At 45.0% G+C, this 27,500-nt stretch overlaps 1 protein-coding gene across 1 annotated transcript in view; it reads left to right on the top strand.

Moving 5' to 3' along the window:
* Positions 1 to 27,500, top strand: part of LOC134441635 (protocadherin-15-like) — a 247,469-nt gene that overhangs the window by 218,850 nt on the left and 1,119 nt on the right. Inside the window, exons 29-37 of the mRNA XM_063192026.1 lie at positions 2,882 to 2,970; positions 3,821 to 3,997; positions 5,900 to 6,118; positions 9,279 to 9,287; positions 10,140 to 10,289; positions 19,516 to 19,537; positions 21,938 to 21,969; positions 25,325 to 25,435; positions 27,002 to 27,413. Coding sequence (XP_063048096.1) covers positions 2,882 to 2,970; positions 3,821 to 3,997; positions 5,900 to 6,118; positions 9,279 to 9,287; positions 10,140 to 10,289; positions 19,516 to 19,537; positions 21,938 to 21,969; positions 25,325 to 25,435; positions 27,002 to 27,413 — 1,221 coding nt within the window. The remainder of the gene's footprint in view (positions 1 to 2,881; positions 2,971 to 3,820; positions 3,998 to 5,899; positions 6,119 to 9,278; positions 9,288 to 10,139; positions 10,290 to 19,515; positions 19,538 to 21,937; positions 21,970 to 25,324; positions 25,436 to 27,001; positions 27,414 to 27,500) is intronic.

The raw sequence follows: 27,500 nt of genomic DNA, 5'->3' as shown, positions 1-27,500 counted from the left end.
GCTCAAGCTGGGCTGAGTGCAGCTCTTGTGCCAGGCAGCTGAGAAGGGGCTTTGGACAGGAGAGGTGTAGGACCAGGGGCATGGCCGGAGAGTAGGAGCAGGGCTCAGGCAGACACTTGAAACATATTCAGGCTCAAACACAACCAGGTAATTGGAGTGCTCCTGGGTATTCACCTTTTTTCCTTGGTGCTCATCAATGTAGGGGCTCTCAAACTTGGTCCAGGTAGACAAAAGCTGAGGCACTCAAGGTTGCAATTTTTTTACTTTTTTATTTGGCTACAAGAGCCAAATAGAAAAGTAAAAAAAAATGCAAAATGCAACCTTGAGTGCCTCAGCATCTGTCTACCTGGACCATATTCAGGCTCAGTCTTGACTGGGTGTATCTATAGCACGAGGCAGAAGGCAGGGCTCCAGACTAACTTTTTGCACTGGTTGCACTGGTGCGCCTAAACATTTTTTTTAGGTGCACCAGCACAAAATTTAGGTGCACCCAAATGTTTTCACCACCCCATACACACACGCACCTCAGCTTTAAAAAATAATAATTAAAAATAATAACAATAGCAATAATAATAGCAATAATAATAATAATAATAATAATAATAATAATAATAATAATAATAATAATTATTATTATTATTCTATTATTGTTGCTATATTTTAAAAGACCTGGAGCCTTTCATGTGCTATGCTAGTCTTCCAAATGTGCTCCTTATAAAAGACATGACAGTAGGCTACCTAACTAACACATCTTGGCTACAAGCAGTTTGGCTGGTAGAAAAGACCAAATTAGTAGCCTTTTAGTCAGTATGTGTTTGACTAGTAAGATCAACATACCAGCCTTTTCTGCAATAAGGCTACGCACACGGCACAAGCACAGAGTTACAATATGAAGATAGATAGATGGATGGATGGATGGATGGATGGATAGATTTTTTTTTAACAAACCCTGCTAAAATGTCATGATTTTTAAAATCATTAGACACAAATAGCCTAGCCTATGTTTACAGTGGAATCTGAGGTGAATTGGGTTTTGTCTATTTCCCCGTTTTTGAGCGCTCTCCCTCTGCATAATGATTGTGGTATCTTAGCAAGCGCTACGAACAGACACGACAGCACTAGTGCGCTCGCTCGCTCACTCACTCTCTCTCTCTCTCTCTCCCTCTCTCGTGCTGTCTCGAGGTGCATGTACGATGCCTTGCCGACTGATAGGCAGTATGTAGCATGCCCTAGTCGCTATCAAAAAACTCTCACAGAAGTCCCGACAGACTAGCGCGTCACCTGTTGTTTGGCCAGCTCTGCACGCGGCAGAAACGGGCAATTCCGCACCCGTCTGCATTTTTGTGTGGCAATGTTTGATATCCGCTCAAGCCATTTAGTTTTTCCCCGTGATTGTGACTCTCTCGTGTTTAAAATATCCTCAAGTCATTTTGCTGTTTTTACCGTGATTGTAACCCTCTCGTCCGTTGCAAAACTCGCCTGGTTGAGAACACAAAACTCGCTGGCACATGTGAACTCGGATAGTTGAGCGAAGTCGAACATTCTATTCTGAAACGTCGGGCTGCCTGTGAACGAGGAAGGGGGAGAAAGCTACCGGTAGTTCAGCGGAGTTGAAGGAATGACCGCATCGACACGTTTTGTGTGATGATGGGCCACTACTGTAGAATGTGATTTTATGTCCATTAAAACGGTGGTTTGGTAATTGATTTTGTTATGGCTGGTCGCACCGGTGCGCCTAAAAATATTTTTTAGGCGCACCATTGAAAAAAATGGGCGCATATGCGACCAAATTGGTCGCACTCTGGAGCCCTGGAAGGGCTTATGGACAACAAGTGTGGGGGAGCTAGGTCCAGGGAGATTAAGGGAGTGGAGGCAAGGCCAGGGGTAGTGCCAGGCGAATGTGCATAGGCTCAGACTCGATGACGAGTAACAGAGTGTCAACTTTAAGAAGAAAAATCTGCACTCACAAGCTACGTCTCATCAGTTATTTACAGATTACCACCATGTCCATAAGCAAATGCGTTTCGGCTATCAAGAAATGAATAAAGAACCAAACACCCCATTTTCAGGTGTTGTTAATGACCTTACAGGCTATGTTTAGACAAGAAGCCATTCATTTTAGAATACGTTTTTCTGACATTAAATTTTCAATTTTTCAATGTATCATAATTCATATTCTGAAGGTTGTTGTATTCCATGCTGTGTGTGTAATTTGTAGAGCCAGAAAAGAGCTTTCAAACAACACCTCAGACATCTTTTTGAGACTTACACTGACTGATATAATAAAGGCTGAATGTATAGTGTCCTACCCTCATATGTAAACCTTTGCCAGTCTGTTTCTCCCTTAATATTGGTGTCAGATTCACACAAAAGCAGTTCTGGGGTGCTACCTTGCTCCTGTGTGTGACACCTTTTCTCTCCTTACAGTATTATTAATTACGCAAACAGTAATGAACTCTGTGTGTGTGTGTGTGTGTGTGTGTGTGTGTGTGTGTGTGTGTGTGTGTGTGTGTGTGTGTGTGTGTGTGTGTGTGTGTGTGTGTGTGTGTGTCTGTCTGTCTGTCTGTCTGTCTGTCTGTCTGTCTGTCTGTCTGTCTGTCTGTCTGTCTGTCTGTCTGTCTGTCTGTCTGTCTGTCTGTCTGTCTGTCTGTCTGTGTGTGTGTGTGTGTGTGTTTGTGTGTGTGCCTGTGTGTGTTTGTGTGTGTTTGTGTGTGTGCCTGTGTGTCTGTGTGTGTCTGTTTGTTCATGTTAAATAGAGAAATGAGAGAGAAGAAGAGATTATAGAAGAGATTATATTAATTGTTTTTCCTGTCTGCCTGTCTACCTGTCTGTCTGTCTGCCTGTCTGTCTACCTGTCTGTCTGTCTGCCTGTCTGTCTCAGGTGTCGGTAGTAAATTCCCTGGACATGCAGGTGGTTGTGTCCAACGTCCCTCCAACGGTCATCGAGGAGAACAGGGACCAGATCGTAGGGTAAGCCATTCATTATCACACCCAGAGAAATGAGAAAAGTTGCCTTCCTGGGGAGCGCTATGGCGCAGCGCGCTAAGCCCCCCACATTTGGGCTTGCATGACCACGGGGACCACGGTTCGAGTCCGGCCGGGGTCATTTCCCGATTCCACCCCGTCTCTCTGTCCCACTCGCTTCCTGTCACCATCTCAGACTGTCCTATCAAATAAAGGCATAAAAGCTCCTAAAAATATATATTTTTTTAAAGAAAAAAAAGTTGCCTTCCTATCAGATTCCTGCTGGATTTCATGCCACTCCAACACTATGACTTCCACAAGACCCACATTCTAGACTGGTGTTATGTCTCATATCGCGCCATTGTGCACTTCGAGTTCTATGTTTCAGTACATAGGGTACTCACGCTGAACATTTCAGTAAATTCAGTGCACTGAAAGTGACCGGATACAGCCCTAGCAATGGACACTGCATGCACAAAGCGGTCGCCATGTTGTTAACAAAACAGAAGAATGTGGCATGCAATTCAGTAGAAGACAATACATGGAAATGTAAATACGAGCACGAGATGCTGTACTATGTAAACAGTAGCAAACCGCTATTTTGGCAAGCTAATGCTATGCTTGCCCATCACTTCCAGTGAGGGCAAAGTGCATAATGTGTAAACTTTTCCACAACACTATGCACTAAAGACCTAAATGCACTGTGTCCACTATGCATTAACTTTCAGTGCACTGACACAATATGAGACACGGCAGCAGTCTTCACTATTTTTGCACTTCTCTTTATCTGTTAGCATGACCTTCATAAAAATACAGTGTTTGATTATGTTCTTCGGGCTGTTGTTCTCCTTGTTAGTATTTTAGAGCGATACGTGCAGGATCAGATTCCCGGGGCCAAAGTGATTGTAGATTCCATTGGACCTCGTCGCCACGGGGACGGCTTCGAGCTGGAGGACTACTCCAAGTCCGACCTGAACATCTACGCCATCGATCCGCTCACCAACAGGGCCATCGGGCGCAAGGAGCTCTTCAAGTAATCTTCACTTTTCTTTTATAAGGGCATTTGAAGGGTTCGGATGCAAAACTTTTGCATTTGTAATGAGTTTACACAAAAATAGGCAGCATTTTCTATAAATTTAGTGAACTTAAAAAACAATAAATCTCATTTTGTTTGGGCATGCCACGAAATGACGCTTAGAGGCTTTTGCATCTGAAGTCTTCATTCTTGATCTGTGTTGGCCTGCTGTACATATTCAGGGTCCCTGAACTGAATGTACGCAGTGGCATAGTTGAAGGTTGAAGTGTCAAGACCTCAATAACAATGAGAGCTTTATAAAATGTGCATGCAAACACTCACTCACAAAAAAATACTTCACAGTGTGTCAGTGTGTGTGCACTTTGAAAATCCCTCCAGGGCCAAGTGTGCTTGACTATCTTTGCCATGAGTGATGTTCAGGGTGTTTGATATGCCAAGGACCACATATATAACTCACCTCTGCTCTGCAGCATACGAAAGCTGGCGTCAGTTGGAATAGACTGAAGCACTGTTACAGTTCAGACAGGTCCCACTGCTGCTGCTGACCATCCACAGTCAGGTCATGACCTGTGTCAACAAACAGCAGAAATAAAAAAAATAGCTAGCATAAGAAACATAGCTTGTGAATTTTAATTGGGGGGTTTTGAGCTCTTTTAAACTTTTCACTTTGTTCTGTTGCTTAGATATTGTAGGTTAAAAAAAAATGTTAAGAATACCCAAGACACTGGAGACGGTTGCCAAGGCCTACTACCCACCATGGGGGCATCTATTTTTTTAGCAACGTTGCTGGGCAACAAACTCAAAGGCTCCTCGGGGCTGACTTAAAGGCGGTGACAAGTTTCCAGCTGATAATTGAAGTTTGGCTGCTAAAAATACGTAGCTTGATATCAGCGGGGAGAGTGCCTAAAACTATGTCTCTTATGAATGTTGCTCAGCAACATTGCTCAAAAAAAGTTGTCCTGCCGTCACCAGTAACAGCACTTTTCAGTTTCCATAGTGCATTTGACAGGAGAATGCACCTCATGCAGCTCAAACCGAACGAAAGTAGGAGGTTTGCCTGCAAAATAAATTATATAAAACTAAAAATATCCTGGGTCTCATTAGATTATAGAACATGAGATGTGATGGGGATACAAGAAGAGACGTGTCCTTGGCCACAGCGGTGAACAACACCCACACGGTGGCAACATCAAGAGAGCTGCTACTCCCACAGTAGTGAGTGAGATCGCTTGTAAGCGTTACAGTAGCGGTGGAGGTGCATCGCAACACATCCATCTATCTGCCTGCATGGGAACGCAACCAGAGGATCCCCCTGGTGACTCCCTGTCCCTGCTCAGAATTCTCAAATATAGACTTTACCTCTCTCTCGCACGCACGCACGCACACACACACGTGCGCATGCACGCGCGCACACACACACACACACACACACACACACACACACACACACACACACACACACACACACACACACACACACACACACACACACACACACACACACACACACACACACACACACACACTCACACTCACACACATTCAGAGAGTAGTGTCACTCATATAAGATTAGAACAAGAGATATTTTGCTCTTTTTGCTCTTTCAAACAAGCTATGAAAGGTGGCAAAATGAACACAGAAGTACCTTTCACCTTATTCCAAAATAAACCAATGATCCAAAACATTATGATTGAAAAGAAAACGCATAATTATTGTTGCTTTACAGTAACTGGGGCGTACAGTACTATGATGCACTTCACTAATGCACCTGACCATACAGCACTTGCCAAATAAAAAACATTGAAAGAGAGATTTAAATGTGATTAAGAGTTGAATATGTTCTTTGACTTAAGTGATGCTATTTCACCATCCCCACCTCTATCCGCATGTAATGGGCAGGTTTCTGGACGGCAAGGTGCTGGACATCAACAAGGAGATCCAGCCTTACCTGGGTGAGGGCTCGCGCATCGTGGAAATCCGCGACCCGGACATCGTGGCCAGCGTGAAGAAGGCCGCGCAGGCCGTGGGCTACACAGAGGGGGCGCTGCTGGCCCTGGCCATCATCATCATCCTCTGCTGCATCCCCGCCATCCTCATCGTCATGGTCTCCTACAAACAGTGAGTAGCCCTACTACTGCTGGTGATTGTGGTGGCACTGGCAACACACAGGTTGCAAAGCGGAATTTTATGGTTCATTCCATCATCCAAACTTCCGTCCTCCCTTGTGCTTGTGGCATGGTCATGACGTCGCAAGACGTCATTGGTGAGGAAAGTTAAAGTTAAATTCAATATCTCACAAAAGCACAATTCAATGGTAATTTTCTCATTTGCAACCGGGATGGGATTTTTCGAATGGGAAAAAGTCCCCCTAAAGCTGTTGTGGCTAGGCTAACAGTATAGAAGCTTTGTTTTTTTTCCACAGAGGTAGGGCATCAGAGAAGCGCGAGGCCACAAGCATAGGTGGAGGTCGGGAGTTAAGATAATGGAGTGTACCTCTAGACTATACCTGCTCCAGCACATAATCTCATTCTGCATTACGATATATACATCATACATCAAAAGCAGCTAACATCGTTTATGCTTTTCAGCAATCAAAAAAATATGCTAGATCAGACCCACAATGCATAGCAAAACTTCAATGTAGCCCCTGTTTACAGAATAATGAATAAATAGATTGGTTGGTTACTGTAACATATGGGTGAATGAATAGAGTGATAGATGCATAAGTCTCTCGGCAATGCCATAGCAATGTTGTTATGTTGTGTTATGTTGAGTAGGAATGCCGGCCATCACATCTGCACCAAAGGGCTACGAAAACTCAGGCATTGAGCTGGGGCGGTCTTCGCGAAGATCTACATAAGGTCTTAGTGAAGATTGCTGGCTACTCGGCAATACTGTTCTTGTATGGCACTTTACGGATTCCCGTTTTTTAGGGAATCCACAAAAAGGCTTGATAGATAGATAGTTAGACATATAGATAGATGGATGGATAGATGGATGGATAGATACAAGGATGAATGGATAGCTGGATGTGTATGTATGAGTTTATCCATCTTATATGGATGAAATTGGTGTGTTGGAGTATGTGTCGAGTGTTGGAGACCGAACCAGTTGGAGAACTCAAAGTTACCCACGAGAAATTCTCATTATTGTGCCAAGACATGACTTTGGCCCTTGAGGGTGTTTTGCAGCAGAGGCAGGTTTAGATGGATTGCCTTTCTTTTTTTTCCTTTCCTTTTTTTCTTTCTCCTCGCGGTTCGCCTGTCACAACAGCGGTTCGCATTTGCCTTGTGGCTGAAGGTGAGCTGCACTGCTATTCTCCATAATGAGACGTCGCTTCAGAGCAAAATTGACAAACCGCCTCTTGAAAAACAGAAAAAGACAAGAAGCGAGGGGAAAGAAAAGAGAGGTGTCGAGGGTGGAGGACAGAGGGAGAAAGGCGGGGGACAAAAGAGATGGATTGCCAGTTAAAGACACATGCATGCACATGCAAGCTAGTCAATGCGTGTGTGTGTGCGTGTGTGAGTGTGCGTGTGTCCGTGTGCGTGTGTGTGTGTGTGTGTGCGTGAGAGAGAGAGAGAGAGAGACTATGAGAGAGGGAGGGGAAGAGAAAGGTAGAGATATACTGCATTTTATTATGACAGAGTGGCTAAGTAAGGAGGTAAGAACACACTGTCAAAGACAATGGTTAAGACACAGACCCAAACAGACATGTGCCAACTGCCACACACAGCCTGTCTCTAAGATTAGCTATGCTAATGTTGCCAAGCTGGCAGCTTTACGCCTCAAAATGTATATTAATTTCCAGCTGTTTTGATTTTTTAAATCCCCTTATTTTCTTCCGCGGGCATTTTTGTCATGCCTAGGGCTTATGACTCATAGAATCACATCATACGGTAATGCAACGTATGGCTCACATTTCAGGTGGCATTTACCATACCCTCCAGAGAGGCAGGCGACAGCTCCGCTGCTAGCGCACAACACTAGCACACACATAGCTAACGGGGGGCTAAATGTTCTTTTGACATTTTGATAGGTGATTGGGGAGCCCAAGTCTCACGGACACAAAATGCTTCCCTGACTTTATCATAGGATCACATTACTATGGTCAGACCGCCACTGTGGCTTCCTGACAAACACAAAAGCACTCAGGGCATATAGGCCTACACGCTCACACACAGTGACACATACAGACATACATTTGCATAATTAAGCTCAGTGGTGCGAAGCAAGCCTAAATCCCATTGCTTTGCCTATTCTTACAGCGACAGTTGAATATTCAGGAGAGATCCGATACAGAGACAGCGATGATGATTGTGACGATGACAGATATCACCCTGATGACATGAATGTTTGGCCAATGAAGTGTATTAAATGAGATAGAGATCCATCGGGACAGAGTCTGGTAGTGGTGCAATGCACTGTGACGCCATTCATTCATTCATCCACCCCTGCCTTCCGCCATCCCACTGAATTATGGGGGTGAAGATGAAAGCAAAGAGAAGAGAAGAGATTGAGATAGGATGCTCTGTTTGACTTTCCCTACACTTTCAGACACTTTGAATTGGACAGCAAGCCGCAGATGCCTATATGCGATATGAGAGAAGATGAGAGAAGAGAGAGAGAGAGAGAGAGAGAGAGAGAGAGAGAGAGAGAGAGAGAGAGAGAGAGAGAGAGAGAGAGAGAGAGAGAGAAACAAAAAGAGAGAGGGAAAGAGAAACAAAAAGAGAGAGGGAGAGAGAAACAAAAGATAGAGGGAGAGAGAAACAAAATGAGAGAGGGAGAGAGAAATGGGTGGAGAAAAAGCGTCTGAAGAAGAAAGACGGTCTGGAAAGATAATGCCATGCAGAGGGGGTGAAAGGAAGGGAAAGTTCCATGTTGACTGATAGAGAGATGTCTGCCTCTTCAACCAAGCAGATTATTTGGGCTCTGTTGAGGAAGACTACGTACCATGAATAATTCACCAACTAGATTCTTCCAACTAGAGCGGTGTGTTTTTCTAAAGTTACTTTAAAGCACCCCCGTAACATTAAAATTGAATGGAATGTCTTGCGGGGTCGGGGAATTAAAAAAAAAAAAGTGAAACGTGTGAAAATGCCAGATTTTTTTTGTTCATGAATGTTTTAGATCTTTGCTCTTTGTGCTAACAAGGTATTTCTGTGCTAATGATATAACGTCATCTTCTCCCCCTCCCCCTCTCTCCTTTCCTCCCCTCTTTGCCCTCTCCTCTCTTCCACCCCTCTCCATTTTTGTCATCTGTGGATCAACCCTCCTCCAGGTTCAAAGAGTAAGTAATATTTCAGGCATTTTTTTTTAAAATTAATGTCTTTACTGAGCCGGACATCAAGGCCCCTCGCAGCTGTCTACATTACTTAAACTTCCCCCCGTTAAACATCAGCATATATATCAACGTGCAAAGTACAAAAAAATGGGTACCATATTGGACAGTGATTATTTGAACTCTGGATCTTACTTCTGTTTACCACCTGGTCATTTGTTTCCCTATGATCAAAGAGCTGAATAGCCAGTCAGGGGTCCTCTCTCTTAGAAATGGGTTTTAAGACACAAGACAGGTCTATTTAAACTATGATACAAATTATTTAGGAAATCGAAAGTACTACGTAAAAAATTATCTTAGATACTATCACAAATGCTTAGCGTAGCAGACAATATTTCTTGTTTGTTGTTGAATTGTTATTTTGATGTTACTTAAAGGTACACTTTGCAAGATTTTTTGTTGTTTATTTCCAGAATTCATGCTACCCATTCACTAATGTTATCTTGTTCATGAATACTTATCACCACCATCAAATTCTAAGTATTCATTATGACTGGAAAAATTGCACTTTTCATACATGAAAAGAGGGATCTTCTCCATGGTTCGCCATTTTGAATTTCCAGAAATAGCCGTTTTTAGCTGCAAAAATGACTGTACTTGGGCCATACTAAAAAAATATTAGTTTATTACTTAGTAAACTTTCATGAAAAGACCACATTTTGTTTGATCATTTCCTGCACAGTGTACCTTTAAAATGTCCTAAATGTCCTGCATGAATGAAGCCAAGTGTTACTAACACAGCCTTGATTGTCTTTGAACCTTCTTTCAATATAACTGTATTACAATGTAACTGCCCTGCAGGAGACAGGCCGAGTGTGCCAAAACTGCCCGTATCCAGGCAGCCCTCCCCCCCAAGGCTGCGGGGCCTCCTCCCCCTCCTGCTGCCGCCGCCCCCAAGGCCGTACCCACTCCTGCTGCGCCCACGCCCAACCTCTACGAGGAGCTGGGACCGTACGTAACACACCCGAACCTGAATGATCATTCTGTGTGTGCGTGTGTGTATGTGCGATATGGGTGTTTATCTGTACTGTGTGTATGTGTGAGTGTGTGTGTTTGTGTTTGTGTGTGTGTGTGTGTGTGTGTGTGTGTGTGTGTGTGTATCTATACTGTGTGTGTGTGTGTGTGTGTGTGTGTGTGTGTGTGTGTGTGTGTGTGTGTGTGTGTGTGTGTGTGTGTGTGTGTGTGTGTGTGTGTGTGTGTGTGTGTGTGTGTGTGTGTGTGTGTGTGTGTGTGTACGTACTGTATTTGTGTGTGTGTATGTTTCTCCTTTACATTGTATCTGTCTGGCCGTGTATTGTTGTATGACATGTCAATAATGTATTCTCCCAGCTCCTGTGGTACTAGCTTGTTTTCACACGACCTGGCTATGCACAATTGCACGAGGACATGACTTGCATTGCTTAGTGCAGAAAACAGACTGTGATTGGCTAAACAGATCTCTTGTGGAAAGTGTGGTGCAAAGCATAGATTTTTGTGAATCTATGTGTCTACAAATGAAATGGATTCTTTTGTGCTCGTAGATGCTTCTTTTTTTTGCTGAGCAAGATACTTATCCAGCACATAGTCTTTACTTTGTTGTTTTTTTGCAATGTCATTGTGTTCCTTTTTGTAGTCGCCGTGTGCTTTTTAAAAATTCAGAGCACATCTATTATGAAAGCCGTTGAGTTCAGCTGCTTTGCGAGCGATCGTAATGGCCAGTGAACATTTTTAATGCTTTGGCTGTGACCCCGACGGACTGCTGGCAAGCCCCTAATATAAGGCTTGATGCGATGGTGATTGAGGCAGCAAATGTGGCAGCAAATGTGGCAGCTTGTTAAAATGGAGGAGGTAAAGAGAGAAAGCCTGATTAGCCGCAGGCAATAAACTCTGGCTGCAATACTAAGAGCCGTAGCTAACCAAAAAAAGTGTGTGCAGCATGTTTTGTTTATATGACGTGTTTCTGTTTGTGTGTGTGTGTGTGCGTGTGCGCGTGTGCGTGTGTGCGTGTGTGTGTGTGTGCGTGTGTTTTGCGCGTGCATGCTTGCATGTGTGCGTGTGTGGGTGCGTGTGTGCGTGTGGGTGTGTGCGTGCGTGCGTGCGTGTGTGTGCGTATGTGTAGGAAGATGATTGTCATTCTGTGCTTACTGTATCTCTAAGTGTCTTTATCAGCAATGTATTTATGAGTCCCCCACTTATGGTGTTTACGTTTCCAAAGGGAAACGTGATTGAATATTTATAATAAGAAAGCAGATGATGCATCATCGTATATGAACTTGTTCAGGCTTATACATAGCTAGACCTATCTTTACGCATTGCAATTCACTTGCTCTTGCCAAAGCGTTAACCATTCATGAATAAGCAGGAGACCACACAAGTAGAAACTACTCACTCATATGGAAATGTCCACACACTCTCTAAATCAACTCACAGCCGTTCCTGTCATCACTGTGTGTACCCTGCTTTTAAATCAACTATCATCTATTCTGTCTACTGTGACGTTTTTATGTTCCATTGCATTATTCAGTCTCCTATCTATTTTCTCTCTTCTCCCATCTCTATTTTTTGCATCTGTCCTTCTTGTTGTCGTATTCCCTCCTTCCCCCTTCCTGTCTCTCTCGCCTGCTCGCTTGTTGGCATTCATGGCTGTGCTTAGGCTGCAGTAAGTATATAACCTGTTCTGTCCCTAACCTTGATAAGGCGGCCCCAGCCCGGCTGTCTCGCTCTCTGGCAGTTGTTACTGAATAGTAATTATCTGACAGTCCGTCCGGCTGATGTTGGTTTTTCCTCCCCCCTCGTCAGAATATAGAACAGAGTAAACAAGGTTTAAACTGCTGGAATGTTGTCGTACTGTAGTTGGCTTGGGCATGAAGAGCAGGTTGCCGCTGTGCTCTGCTGTGCCTAAAATACATAAATGAAACTTACAAAATGATTCATAGGCCCTACTTTCAGGGCGTTGGCTTCATTCATACCCACTTATTGTCCTCTTATATGAATTAGGCACACTTACAAATTCGAGCCACCGTGTTGATATTGCAACATGTAAACCTCTTTAGATGGATACAGTATATGTGCCTACTTACAGTATATGCTATGAGGTTCATTTTCCTCATTAAACTTTTTAGGCCTCATTAAATTTTTTCGCACACCTTTTCGCGCACCTCAGGTGCGTCGGAGATGGCCCTTGGGTCACTCAGCAGGCAACTTGAAAAAACTCCCACACACTGACCATTTCGCTGTTTTTCTTTAATAAACGATGTTTCGGTCCTAGACCTAAAGAAAAATAGTGAAATGGTCAGTGTGTCACATTTTCTTTATATAAGACTTGTATAGTCATAGAATCACTTTGTAAGTTTCATATAGTTCGTAGCTGTACGGGCTGTAATGTGCTGTGCTGTGCTGTGGCGGTGCACTGAGGCTAACATGCTAGCAATTGGTGTTGTGTTTTTGCAGTCGGTCAATGCGTCAGCTAGTCCTTAAGCCCTGATCCTGTACTCAGTGATTAACTTGTGAACTTGTGTCCCTTCCTCCACCCGTGTATGGGTAAGTGAGTGTTAACTTCTACGTAAACCCTTTACCTCATCCCAGAGTCCTAAGAGCTGTTTTTGTTAGGTTTTTTTGCCAATGAAAAATCCCATCTAGATGTATGATTTTTTTTCCCCCACTCAAAGTAGTGTGTATTAAGTCTGCTCAACCCGATGGTTGTGGTATTCCTTGAATATAAGAATTGTTTTTTTGGGGGGGTTGTTTTGTGCGTGTGCAACACAAACTGAGTTGCCAAGCATAATGACAGTAGCCAGCAAGGAGTTGTCATTTCGCAGTAACTGGTAAATAATGGAATATGCAGCAGCATGGCAGAGCCAGCTGTCTAAGCCCTCTCTTGCTCCTCAGAAAGCAAAAAAGCTGTATTCTCACTATCGGGGCCTCATCTGGCACAAGGATGAGTTCAGGACACACGTCACATATTGTATTTAGCCAAACTTTCGGCACAATTCACGGGTCACTTTTCTGTTTCATCTGTCTTACTATTTTTCACTTTTGAAAAACAATTGAACACACTCTCTCAAATTCATTTTTTTCCCCCCCTGAAAGGCCAAAAGGATTCTGGGATCATACCATTCCTCCTCCCATCTATTCTCTTTCTCCCTTTGTTTTATATTTCATAACATTTTCTGTTGTCATTCTGCACTGTACTGTCTATATATTTTTTTCCCTTCTTCTCAACTCTTGTTTTTCTATCCTCCATTGCTTCCATCACTTCTCCATGCTACGCTACACCTCCTCCCTCCACTTCAACGCTCGCTCACTGCAGAGCGTACAGGACGACTGTGGTGGAAGAGTCAGACCAGCAGCAGATAATGAGCACCATCACCGCCCTCATGTACGCTGGCAATGGCAGCGTGCCCACTGGCTTGCCCCACTCAGGCACCGACAATACCACCTTCCCACCGTCTGACCGCGGCCCTGTCACTACATTCAACCCCCTTTTCAAGGAGGAGGACGACCCGCCATCCTCCGCACCCCCCAGCCCCAGCACGGAGCCAGAACTCGGCGACTGCGAAACTGAAACCGAGTTGATGTCGCCGCCGCGCCTGTCCCCGTCTCTCCTGTCGTCGTCTTCGCCCGCGTCACAGCCGAGTACGTCACTGCAGTCCCCTACCTCCGGCAGAACCACGGCGAGCACTCTCGACGCCGTCGACACGCTGGAGACGTGGGAGGCGGCGCCCTGGGGGGACTCGGGTGGCGACTCGGAGGAGGAGGAGGTGGAGGTGTTTGTGGACGCGGAGGAGAGCTACGAGGAGGACAGTGGGCCGGGGTCGGGCTTCAGCGGCAGCGCCAAGGAAGAGCTGGAGCTGGACTCGGATCTGGACCCGATGAGCTCCGGGCGGAGCTCAGACACCAGGATGTCGGTGCGCGAGCAGGCGCGGCAGTTTGAGCAGCAGGCGGCCGAGTCGCTGTACGAGCGGAGCGCGCCCGGACGGGAGTCCCGGGCCACCTCGCTGATCCTGGACGAGTTCCCGCCCAGCTTGGGGCCGTGCAGCCCGGCCAGCTCGGTGGGCAAGGACGTCCTGCCGTGCATCATCATCACCGGCGACGACAACGGCACGCCGCCGCCCGTCCCGCGGGTCACGCCCCCGCTCCTGCGCAAGTTCAGCTCCAGCATCTCCAGCTACGTCACCCTGGAGCCATGCGAGGTGCGGCTGGAGATCATTCCGGATCCGCCCGACCAGCTCCCGCCACCGCCGCCACCGCCCCACTCCGACGCCTTCTCCCACAAGTCGTCCTTCTCCTCCAACAACTCCGCCGAGCTCGCAGGCCTGCTATCCGTCCCGGACTCCCCCACGAGCCTCTCCCCGCCTCCTTTCCACAGGAGCGGCACGCCTCAGCCCATCTCCCCCAAGTCTCCGGCCCACAGCCCGCCGTCCTCCCCTTTCCACGGGGTGACTCTTCGGCCCATCTCCCACCGTGCCAGGTCCACGCCCACACCCACGCCCACACCCACGCCCACCACCTCGCCATCGCCATCGCCATCTCCGCCACCGCACCCGCTACTACCTCCGCACTCACTGGTACCGGCACCGCCGTTGTCGCCACAACTCCTCCAGCTAGAAAACGGTCCGGAGTCGCAGAGGATCCTCAAGGGCATCCTGAAGAACATGGACAGGTCCACCGCAAGCCTAAACTCGCACGCTCAGGAGGGCAGGAGCTCCAAGGGGCCCGTTAAGATCACAAAGTTCCTGCTGTCTGAGGACACAGTGGAGAAAATAGTCAGCCCCGGGCTGGACAGAGAAGCTACTCAAACGGGCAGCAACGGAACCTTGGTGGCAGAATACTTCCGCTACCCAGACTCTGAGAAGGAGAAAAATCTCTATCCCTCTCTTTCCACTCCTTTCTGATGTCCTTACTGTATGTTCTTTTTTTCTTCTCTCTGATCTCCCTCGCTCTCTGTGTGTCTCTGTGTCACTGTCTCTGTCTCTGTCTCTCTCTCTGTCTCTGTCTCTCTCTCTCTCTCTCTCTCTCTCTCTCTCTCTCTCTCTCTCTCTCTCTCTCTCTCTCTCTCTCTCTCTCTCTCTCTCTCTCTATAACTATCTATCTCTCTTTTAGAATTTCATGCCAGTGTCATCTTCTTCATTTTCTTTGTGTCAACCTTTCATACTTTTTCAAAAACTTGTCAAGACATTAAGCTTTGTATATTTTTTTGGGGTCAAAGCATTTTGTCTTTTTTTGTAAAGTTTCCGCAATATGTTTGATACATCCAATGCATTTTTTATTACCGTTTCTGGCCTATCTTATCCCATTTCCGTGTTTGAAAATTGGGACACTGCTCTGTACAGTTAATGTCTTGAGAGACTTGCTAGACTTTTCAGATAGACTCAGCATTGTCTGCACATTGGTGCATTTGGTATGCATTGATGATGATGATGATGATGATAATGATGATGATTGTAGTAGTGCAGGCGATATTGGTGACAGTGATGAATATGATCTTCAGTATTGAAAGAGTAGGTGCATAAAGATGTTGCACATGATAACACCTCTGTCTCCTGTCTTCTCTCGTTTCTTGACATTTCCCCTACAGTACCATCACAGCCTCATTTCTCATTCTCACTCATTGTTCATCGTCTTATCTTCTTTACCATCTGTTTGCATGGTGTGTCCAATTATTCACATACGGCGCTCGTCCGCTGCATCATCGCTCAGTCTACAGATACACACATCTTGGCACCAGAGACCTTTTCCCGGATATTGCAAATCTGAGCATACCTAATTTAATTCTTTTTAAATTCTTTACCTGTACGCGTAGGGTAATATGTAGAGATCAAAGAGTTATTCTTCCTTTGATCCTTCTTAAGTCTGGAACATATGCCTTCATAGTTCTGCACAGCAGGATATGTCATTGTCTGTTTGCATCTGTGAGGAGGAGGAGGTATGTGTGTGTGTGTGTCTGTGTGTGTCTGTGTGTATGTGTTGGAAGACTATATTTCTCAGGACAGCCTATCCTTTACCCAGTGCCAAATGCAGCTTTTTAAATGTTAAGAGCCCCAATGTGCATTCAAAAAACAACTTAAACACTACCTCACTGGAAACACTATCTTAATCTTACCCCGCTGTATTGCTCGTTCAAAGAAAACATTGAGACAATAAATGCCACACACACAGTCTTGATCTCTGTATTTTTACTACTAGACGTTTGTCCAAAGACCAAAGAAAGCCCTACAGACATAGTAGGTACTCTATCAAAAAATATTTAAACAATTTGAAATTTAATGTGAAATTTAATTTAGAGCCATACTCTGCTTCACTTCCTTATGATAACAGGACATCACAAACTGTAAATAGGATACGGGTCTTTGTGGAAACGCTGTACACACGCAAACAAGAAGCAATTAGAATTTAGAATTTAGTCTTTTTTTTTTGGAGTTCAAGAACATGAATACCTCTCCTAAATCAAGTGGAAAGAAGCATGAACAGTATATTTTGCATTGGTTACCTTTTGGTGGAGATGGGAGTCACTGAAATCTGGAAAAGCAGTTACACTTGACTTGATGCCGGCGTCATACAGATGGCATGACAATGTCAAAACAGAGTCATGACACAGTCATGGAGGAGTCAGTGTTAATTTTGTCAGCTTTTTTTATTTAGTCATAGTCTTAGTCACAATGATGAAAATCAATTTTAGTCTTAGTCATATTTTAGTCATTGCCTTCCCAATTTAGTCTTAGTCTTAGTCTAAATGAAGAAAATCAATTTTAGTCTTGGTCAATTTTTAGTCATTTTAGTCATTTTAGTCAACACTGTACATAATAGAACTTCTCCACACACTGCTTCTCTTTTTAACATATAGGTCCTACCATTGACTGTACAGAATAAACCTTCTCCGCACACTGCTTCTCTTTTTTAACAAAGGCCTATATCACACTGTACAAAATAAACCTTCTTCACACACTGGTTCTCTTTTTCTCTATTTTATTGAACAGGAGTCATAAACATTGTCAATGTCCTATGTTTTATGATCAGGAAAAGCTGGCATAGTGAGGCTATCTTTACCATAACCGAATATCACTAACAACAGTCATAAACATAGATATGATGTTTATGACAAGACCATGACTGTGTTAAACCACTGTTATGACACTGTCATGTCATACCTATGATGCCGGCGTCAAGTAGAGTCTAACTGAAAAAGCAATCATGGCAATACTGCTATAGTATTACACAGAGTCTGAAGAGTTAAGACATGGCTATTTGTTTACAGTAAGATCCAGGCCCGTAGCCAGCCTTGTGGTAAGGGGGGATCTTTTTCCCCCGAAAGTGGACTTCATTTGGCTCCCTATTCCAATATCCCCAAATACACGAGCACACTTCAAATATTTTAATTTAGACATATTTTATTCATTATGAGTTTGCTGTGAGTCTGTTGCTGTCCTTAATTGTTTGTCTGTTGCTTCCCATTCTTAACATAAACGGACATGAATCGCTTCAAATTACTGCTATCTGACAGTTATTTTCATTGTTGGCCCAGTGTTGGGGGGTTCGAGTGTGGGTAGGGGACGGGAGGGGGGGTTCGAACGAACCCCTCAAACCCCCCCTGGCTACGGGCCTGAGGTCATAAAAGAGACCCTGCATGACAGGATTTATTCATTGAGAGATAAATTTATGTTTTTGTGTTTTCCCACTATCTACTATATGTGTTATATGAACACTGCACTGTTTACTGTGTACTTTAAGACACATTTAAGGAGGATCATGATGGCTATAATCAACTCTGAATGTCGCCAAGGAGAACACATTCATTGTCAATAGAAGCGCTCACTGCATTGTACAGTATGTACAATAGCAAGCCATATAAGAAGGCTGGAAATCATATTGCCTTGTAAAGCTTGATCTTTTCAATCTATTTACTTATTGTGCTCCATTCCTACACAAAATGATTTTTTTGTGGATCTGTAACTGACTAAGTGCCCTTGCCTGGATAGACTTTCAGGCTCATCTCGTTTTCTAAAGTGAACTGATGGACCGCTAAGTGTTTCTCCTCCATCTTCCAGCTCTTTGCAATTCAACCTTCGGTCTTGCTGTCTTTTTTCCTGCCTTTTTTTCTGCCTCTTCTTTCATCCTTTAACTCATTGAGGTTACTTGAGAGGAAATTTTTGGCCAGTTTGGTAAACACACCGTTTGTTCGCCTCATCCGTCAAGGGAAGCCTGCAGTGACCTGAAAGAGGAACATATGCATGGTGGGCTATGCAGTTGTAGTTAGACAATAGTTATGGTAGTTATGTGTGTGTGTGTGTGTGTGTGTGTGTTTGTGTGTCTTTTTGTGCGCGCATGCGTGCGTGCGTGTGTGCATGCACTTGTGTGTGCACTTGTGTGTGCGTGTGTGCGTGTTCTGTATGCATATTTGTCCGTGTGTGTGTGTGTGTGCGTGTGTGCATGCTTGTATGTCTGTGGGTTTGTCTGCCCGTGCACATGTGTGTTTAATATGTGTTTGTGTATGAGTGGTCTACCATAGGAGTGGGAACATCCCACTCATCCCCATGCTGTTGCTCCTGAAATAAAGCCGTAGTGTTTTATGTAGCTGTAACGCTATATCTTAGGTGGAAGAAGTGCGAGTCGCAGCATTTCTCTGACTTGGCATATGGAGACAGTTTTTTTCCCGTTATTTTTTATCTGTAGGCAGCACCCCATATCTTATTTTACAGGGAATTGCTGTAGTGATGTAATGCATTTTAGAGTATATATATATGTGTGTAGACGCATAGAGGTTCTCTGTGTGTGTGTGTGTGTGTGTGTGTGTGTGTGTGTGTGTGTGTGTGTGTGTGTGTGTGTGTGTGTGTGTGTGTGTGTGTGTGTGTGTGTGTGTGTGTGTGTGTACTATATATACAGGTATGCATATGAATGTGTGTGATATCTGTGCTTGCCTGTCTGTATGTATGTGTGGATATCTATGTGTATGTTAATACGTATTGATCTGCATAGGTACGTATGTGTGTACTTTGTATGTTTAGCTGTGTTTGCGTATCTGTATGTGTGTATCCAGTATGTGTTTGAGTGCGTATGTGTCTTTACAGGTATGTGTTTTTTGTGTGCATAAGTATGTGTGTGGACATGCGGGTGTGTGTGTGTGCAGAATCCTAACATTCTCTCCTGAGTTGGTATTCCTTCTCCGTTTCACCTCTTTGCTTTTTCTCCTTTTCTCTTCCAGGAGACGCGGCTACGGCAGAGAGGTACGTTGTTTTATTTTTCATTGTCTGCTTATCTGTTCACTCTCTCTCTCCTACCGAATGATGTTTCTGCTGTTGTTTTTCATTTTATTTTCTTGCCCCCATCATCTGATCCGCACTTTAAGGCTAGGTAGAGCATTTCTCATCTCCTATCTCTTGAGAAGCACTGAAGGAGGGGTTTTGTGTGTGTGTGTGTGTGTGTGTGTGTGTGTGTGTGTGTGTGTGTGTGTGTGTGTGTGTGTGTGTGTGTGTGTGTGTGTGTGTGTGTGTGTGTGTGTGTGTGTGTGTGTGTGTGTGTGTGTGTGTGTGTGTGTGTGTGTGTGTGTGTGTGTCTGTGTGTGTCTGTGTGTGTGTGTGTGTGTCTGCATGTGTGTGTCTGTATGTGTGTCAGTGTGTGTCTTTGTGTGTGTGTGTGCGTGCTTGCGTTCCTGCATGCATGCATTTGTGTGTGTGTGTGTGCGTGCGTGCGTGCGTGCGTGCGTGTGTGTGCGTGTATGGTAGTGTGTGTGTGTGTGTGTGTGTGTGTGTGTGTGTGTGTGTGTGTGTGTGTGTGTGTGTGTGTGTGTGTGTGTGTGTGTGTGTGTGTGTGTGTGTGTGTGCGTGCGTGCGTGCGTGCGTGCGTGCGTGCGTGCGTGCGTGCATGCATGCATGCACGCACGCGCGCGTGTCTGTGTTCGTGTGTGTGCGGCTGAAGATTGATGGCTGTTGCCTGTCTCTCCCTCTCCTTTAATGCACCTGACTGCGGAGATATTAGTTGTCTTGTGTTTCCCAGGTTACACACATAATCTATCTTATCTCATGACTCGGCCCACATGGCAATAGCCTGGGGTTTGTATAAGTGGGGTCTAGGGATTTGTTTTTTTTCTTCTCCCCCCTACTCTATTTCATCCCATGGATATGATTGAAGAGAAGTGTGCTTGCGGAGAGCAAAGGAACCTGCAGCTACTGTATGTGCTGAATCACTCCTGCTCCTGCTCCTCATCCTCCTCATCTTCTTCCTCCTCATCTTCATTAGTCTTACCCTCCTCCTCCTTTTCCTCCTCCTCCTCCTCCTCCCCTTCATTCCTTTCATCCTCCACCGTCTCCTCATCTTCTTCTCCTCTTCCATCTCCTCCTCCTCCTCATCCAATGTCCATCATGTCTTTTTAGTCTCAGAGGCTTTCTTCTTCCTCCTCTTCCTCCTCCAGCTCATCATCCTCCTCCTCCAGTGTCCATCTTGTCTATTCAGTTTCAAAGCCTTTGTTCTTCGACGTTCTCCTCCTCCTCCTCCTCCTGTTCCTCCTGTTCCTCCTGTTCCTCCTCCTCCTCCTCCTCCTCCTCCTCCTCCTCCATTTCCAGTATCCATCTCATCTTGTCAGTCAGAGAGCCTTTGTTGTGGCATCTTGCTCGGGCCTTACCGCTCTTTTAATCTCGGCCCGTCATAAAGGTCCCCCTTTCTTCTCCTTTGCTCCATTCTGCTTTCACTCTGTTCTTGTCATCCACTGATGTTATATTGCCCTTTGCTTGTCTAACCCTGCTTTTCTCTCCCGACCTCTTTATTTCCCTCTCTTTTGTTCACTCTTTCTGTCGTTCACTCTTTCTGTCTTTCTTCACGCCCTCTACTTTTCCCTCTCTTTTTTAACCATTTCCTTCTCTCCTCTGTTTGGGTCATTCTTTCCCCCCTTTCTCCTCTCCCCACTTTTCCAAACTGCCTCCTATCTTTTCTTCTCTTTCTACCTCTTTCGTTCACTTCTTTGCTTCTCTGTCTTCCACCTCTTTTCCTGCCCTCTCTTTTCTAACATTGCTTCCCTCTCTCCTTTCTCTCCCGGTCTTTGTCTTTTCTCTATTCCCTCATTTTCTCCTCTCTCTCTCACTTTTCTAAATCTGCTTCTCTCCCCTACCCCCATCTATCTCTCCCTCTCTTTCCTGTCGGTCTTCCCTCCTCCTCTTGTCCTCCTCTCTTATCCTCTCCTTTCTCAGCAGCAGCAGCTGTTGAGGCCCTCTCTGCTTCGACCAGAGGTACCTGTAGTCTTGTCAGACTTCTCTACTCTTTCCCTTCCCTTCTCTGTTGTCTGTCTCTTACCTGTGACCAGCCCTCGCGCTGTACAGTACTGTATGGTGTCCTCCTGTCCGCCCACACCCCCTCGTTATCACCGCATATCAACACACACGCTCAGCCCACACTTCTTGTTAACAACTCCACTAACACGTAGCTCAAGCGGGACACCATGTTGTTACAGGTGTTGCAATGTGTATGTTTTTTTTGTTTCCCAATGACAAGAATGTGGAGGATATTCGCACCTAAAAGTTGTGTATAATGGCCGCTGTAGCAGCACAGCACACGGCCCACTCGGGCCACATTGCAGGGTGATCGTGACATGGATGAGGCTGACAACTTTTTTGTTTCTTTTCTTTCCGACACAGGCATTTGACCCCTATGCACAAGACTACTATGGGTACGTATACAGAATGGGGAAAACTGTGTGTGTGTGTGTGTGTGTGTGTGTGTGTGTGTGTGTGCGTGCGTGCGTGTGTACATGCGTGCGTGCCTGCCTGCCTACGTGCGTGCGTGCTTGTGTGTAGGAAGATGATTATATATAGACATAGAGAGAGAGAGAGAGAGGGAGAGAGAGAGAGAGAGAGAGAGAGAGAGAGAGAGAGAGAGAGAGAGAGAGAGAGAGAGAGAGAGAGAGAGAGATAATGACTTGTGCACTGTACATCTTTTGTGTACATTCATATGATATGCTTATGTGCTGTAATGCAGTAACTGTATATGTGTATTAAATGAACACACACACCACACACAGACATTGGCAGGCAATGCCTTCCTCTCTGCCCCATTGTCTCCTCACAGTGTGCGCCAGTGTGAATTGAGAGTGAATGGTGTCATTAAGCATAAGCCACTGCAGAAGGATTCTGGCACTCCACAGGGCTTCCATCGGGACGTACTGTACCCGCCGCCCCCAAAATATACACCCCCCCCCCCCCTCCAAAAAAAAAACACTCAAATAGTTAATCAGCTGATCCCAAATCCCAATGTTAGTTCCGCACAGCAGCAATTACAGCAGGACGATCTCCCCAGTCCCCCACTCACCCCCTACCAATACTCTCTTTCTTTCTTTCTTTCTTTCTTTCTTTCTTTCTTTCTTTCTTTCTTTCTTTCTTTCTTTCTTTCTTTCTCTCTTTCTTTCTTTCTTTCTTTCTTTCTTTCTTTCTTTCTTTCTTTCTTTCTTTCTTTCTTTCTTTCTTTCTCTCTTTCTTTCTCTCTTTCTTTCATTCTCTCTGTCGATGTCTTCATCCCCATGTCCCTTGTTAATTTGTCATTTATTAGTACATTCATAACTCGCTCCCGAAATTGGCTGGGACGGGAGCTATTGAACGCTGAGCTGTCTGTGAGCCAATTCCTTAGTGACACGGCAGCAGAGAGCGATGATGATTTGGGGTAGATGGCAGAAGGGGGGATATAGTGGGTGAAGGAAGTGTGAGAGAGAGAGAGAGAGAGAGAGAGAGAGAGAGAGAGAGAGAGAGAGAGAGAGAGAGAGAGAGAGAGAGAGAGAGAGAGAGAGAGAGAGAGAGAGAGAGAGAGAGAGAGAGAGAGAAGGAGGCGGTGGAAAGGGATGACATAGAGACACGTAGAGAGAAAAGTGAAATGGAGAAACTGAAATAGAGATGGACGGCACTGAGGGAGAGAGTGTATTAGGAAGTCGAAATGGAAAGAGGGAAAGGCAGACGGAGAATGAGAGGGCGAGAAAAAGAGAGGGAGGGAGAGAGAGAGAGAGAGAGAGAGAGAGAAGGAGGAAGGAAAGGAGATTAGTTTGTGTTTGTGAACAGGCTGTTGTTGCGAGCGCAGCCCATATGGTGTATAGGAAATCTGGATGGCGAGCTTGTGAAGGAACAGATGCTGACAGGATGTTGTGCGCTGAACTCTGGGGCAAAGCACACACAAACTGTGTGTGTGTGTGTGTGTGTGTGTGTGTGTGTGTGTGTGTGTGTGTGTGTGTGTGTGTGTGTGTGTGTGTGTGTGTGTGTGTGTGTGTGTGTGTATGTGTGTATGTGTGTGTGTGTGTGTGTGTGTGTGTACGTGTATATTTGTGTGCGTGCGTGTATATTTGTGTGTGTGTGTGTGTGCATGTGTGCGTGCGTGAGTGCGTGCGGTACGTACGTGTGTGTTTGTGTTTGTCTGTGTGTTTGCTGCCCCCTAGAGTGAAGCCCCCGTGCTCTTCAACAATGGGCATAGAGGGAAATAGAGCCTTGCATTCGCCAGCCAGGTGGACCCATTAGATGAGTGTACTGCATGTGGGTGAAGACAGCTTTCAGGCCAGGCCTGTCACATAGGAACAGCATGAGTTCTGCTCCTGCTTAATTACAATTAATTACAACATGCTATGTTATTGTACATGTGTGCATTCTTCTTTCTTTCTTTCTTTCTTTCTTTCTTTCTTTCTTTCTTTCTTTCTTTCTTTCTTTCTTTCTTTCTTTCTTTCTGTTTTCCTTTTTTTCTTTCATTCTTCAGTATATGTCTCTGTCTCTCTGTGTCTCTCTGTGTCTCTCTATCTATCTCTCTCTCTCTCTCTCTCTCTCTGCCTCCTCAGTTCTCTCCTGTCTCCCTCTGTGCTTCTTTATCCCCCAGTTGTAATTATGCCCCATTATCCCCTCAAAGGCAATTATGTGCATACCACCTAAACTGCCACGCCGTGCTGGGCTGGGCTGTGCTGTGTGAACGGCTCTGCTCTGCCCCCTGCGCCGCCCATTCCTGATCCATGGGCGCGTGCGTGCATTATGCCCAAGCTATATTGGCTGCAAATGAATGAGACATAAGCAGGTTAATCGCCCAGGGGTGTTTATTCCTGCCTGCCTGCCTGCCTGCTCACGTCACGTGCCTGCCTTCCTTCCTGTCTGTCTCAGGCCCCAGTAGTAGTACCCTCAGCATTAACCCTGGATCTATCATCTGCCATGCCATACTGTGCTCTGATAAACACGCAGTTATGAGTTCTTCTTATAACACTTTCCCCAGAGGAACATGTGTTTCTATGTTTCACTCTGGGAATGCTAATTAAGAATCTTATATATGGCATGTATTAAGTGCTGCTAGCACGCTATGAAACCAGTTATGAGAGCTCCGGTGTGCTAATGTCAGGCTATAGCTCTCTAAAGGAGATCTGAGTTGTTGCTAGCTAGCTAGCCGGCTAGTTAGTTCTTGCTTGCTATAGACTATAATCTGCCCCTCACCCAGAAGTGTAATCCCATGGCCAAGTAAAGCATCTTAATGTGGAGTGATGATGCTGCGTTTGATCCAGGGTGATCCAGGGTGACGCAATTGATACACACACACACACACACACACACACACACACACACACACACACACACACACACACACACACACACACACACACACACACACACACACACACACACACACACACACACACACACACACACACACACACACACACACACCTAATCCACTGTTACTTCAAAGGATTCAGACTTGAGTTCTTCAGCTGCAACAAAACTTTAAGTATGCTTGTTTTAAACATTTTGAGTTTGACCTGTATACAACTTTCAGCAGCAACAGCAGACATGTTTGACAGATCATTGTACCATTGTGAATTTGTAATGAAATCTGTTCTGTTCTGTTCTCTTCTGCTATCCGCTCCTTCTCTCTGTGTCTCCTCTCTTCTCTTCTCTTCTCTTCTCTTCTCTTCTCTTCTCTTCTCTTCTCTTCTCTTCTCTTCTCTTCTCTTCTCTTCTCTTCTCTTCTCTTCTCTTCTCTTCTCTTCTCTTCTCTTCTCTTCCTCCCCACCATAGCTACGACATTCCTCAGTATGGCAGCCGCAGAAGGCTGCTTCCTCCTGGCCGCGTGTACGACGAGTACGGGGAGGTAATTGAGGACGACTACTACAGTCCACGCGGGGTATTGCATCCACACCAATCAATAGTCTCATATCTACTCTATACACTGTTGATTTGACCATTTACACATGTGATATGTGATGTGATATACAGTAGACCAGTTACACATGCGATATTTGATGTGATACATTAAAAGTATATGATATGATATGATTTATGATATCATATCATATCATATCATATATCATATCATATCATATCATATATCATATCATATCATATCATATCATATCATATCATATCATATCATATCATATCATATCATATCATATCTCATATATCATATCATATCATATCATATCATATTATATCATATCATATCATATATCATATCTCATATATCAAATCTCATATCATATCATATCATATGAAAATGATACAATGAAATGATCTCCACAGCATCAGTATTAATGCGAGTCATCCGGTCACGGTACATGTGAGGTCAGTGCATAAACACATATCGTACTGTGTTAGGGACGGGAGTGGTGTATTTAAAGGGACACTGTGTGAGATTTTTAGTTGTTTATTTCCAGAATTCATGCTACCCATTCACTAAAGTTACCTTTTTCATGAATACTTACCACCACCATCAAATTCAAAGTGTTCATTATGACCGGAAAAAATTCACTTTTCATACATGAAAAGGGGGATCTTCTCCATGGTGCGCCATTTTGAATTTCCGGAAATAGCCATTTTTAGCTGCAAAAATGACTGTACTTGGGCCATACTAGAAAATATTAGTTTATTACTTAGTAAACTTTCATGAAAAGATAAAATTTGGCAATAGGCAACCCGGTTTCAATGAACAGCATAGTTGCAGTACCCTTTTTGACCATTTCCTGCACAGTGTCCCTTTAAAGCTCAGTTTAGTATACTGTAGAACTCCTTGGCACTGAGACATTCTTAAGACCAGTGCACTGAAGCAGATCTACCATTTAACTCTCCACATTGTAGTCTGGTGGTGCTATGGACCGTAAATGAAGTCTTTGAAAAGCAATTTAGACATTACTTGTCAGACAAGTGATGTGGAATCTGTATCCCAATCTCTATATATCTTCATATCTATTCAACTGAGGGAAATACATTGAGGCCATTAAGAAACTAATTTGGAGTTGAACACACTTGTAAAGACAGACATCTTGTCTCGAGGGCCCTCACCTTGCTCCCTCATCAGAGTTTTTATTTTCATCATTTCAGACAGAAATGAGTCTAATCTCTAAAGCAAAAAAACTTTTTCAGTCAGAGTCTGCTTTATTTGCCAGTAAGAGATTGCTTAATCAAAATTTAGACAAAATACTGATGCACACATTAAGAATGATACCACAGGCCTATAGCATAAAGATTAACTAAGTTTTGTACTACATACCATGTGTATTGTGAAATGTAAGAACAGTTCATTATCCAGCAATAGACTGTGTGTAGTTGCCTTAGAATGTCATGGGTTGCATCCTATTGGTGGGAGAGCTTTGTAATGCAATAATTACATAAGTGAGTTGCCATGAATGTATATATCTGTACACAACCCAATCACATTTGTAAAACAAAAATGATGTCCCTGCTACAGAGGGGCAGAGGGAGAGGCAGAGGCCGAGGAGGAGGGAGAGGCCGAGATTACCCACCTGAGGAAGAGGAGGCCGCCGAGGACGAGATCACCCCGGCCCCGGCTGAGGGAGAGGCCGAGCCCTCCAAGGCGGCCAAGAGGCTGAAGTCGGTCATGAAGCTCAGCAAGCTGCTGGCGGCCGGCAAGAAGGTGGAGAAGAAGTCCCCGTGGAAGAAGGCCAAGGTGTTCGGCGTCTTCGGCAAGGAGTACGCCAAGCTGACGGCCGCGCGGCGCCTGGGCAGCCAGGAGGACCTGGTGGGGCCCAGTAGGCCCCCCACGCCCAAGAGCCGCCTGAGCAAGGTGCTGAAACGCATCACCATCGGCGCCAAGCTGCGGGGCAAGCCGCTGAGCGAGGACGAGGACCGTTCCGGCCCGTCCATCAGCGTGAGCGAGGCCGAGGCCAGCGGCAGCGGCTCCGATGCAGAGCCTCGCAAGAAGAAGGAGAAGAAGAAGAAGAGGAGAGGATCGGAT

The sequence above is a fragment of the Engraulis encrasicolus genome, chromosome 24, assembly GCF_034702125.1.
Source record: "Engraulis encrasicolus isolate BLACKSEA-1 chromosome 24, IST_EnEncr_1.0, whole genome shotgun sequence".
NCBI lineage: Eukaryota > Metazoa > Chordata > Actinopteri > Clupeiformes > Engraulidae > Engraulis > Engraulis encrasicolus.
The sequence above is the reverse complement of the archived record's forward strand: the minus strand, read 5'-3'. Positions and strand labels throughout refer to the sequence as shown.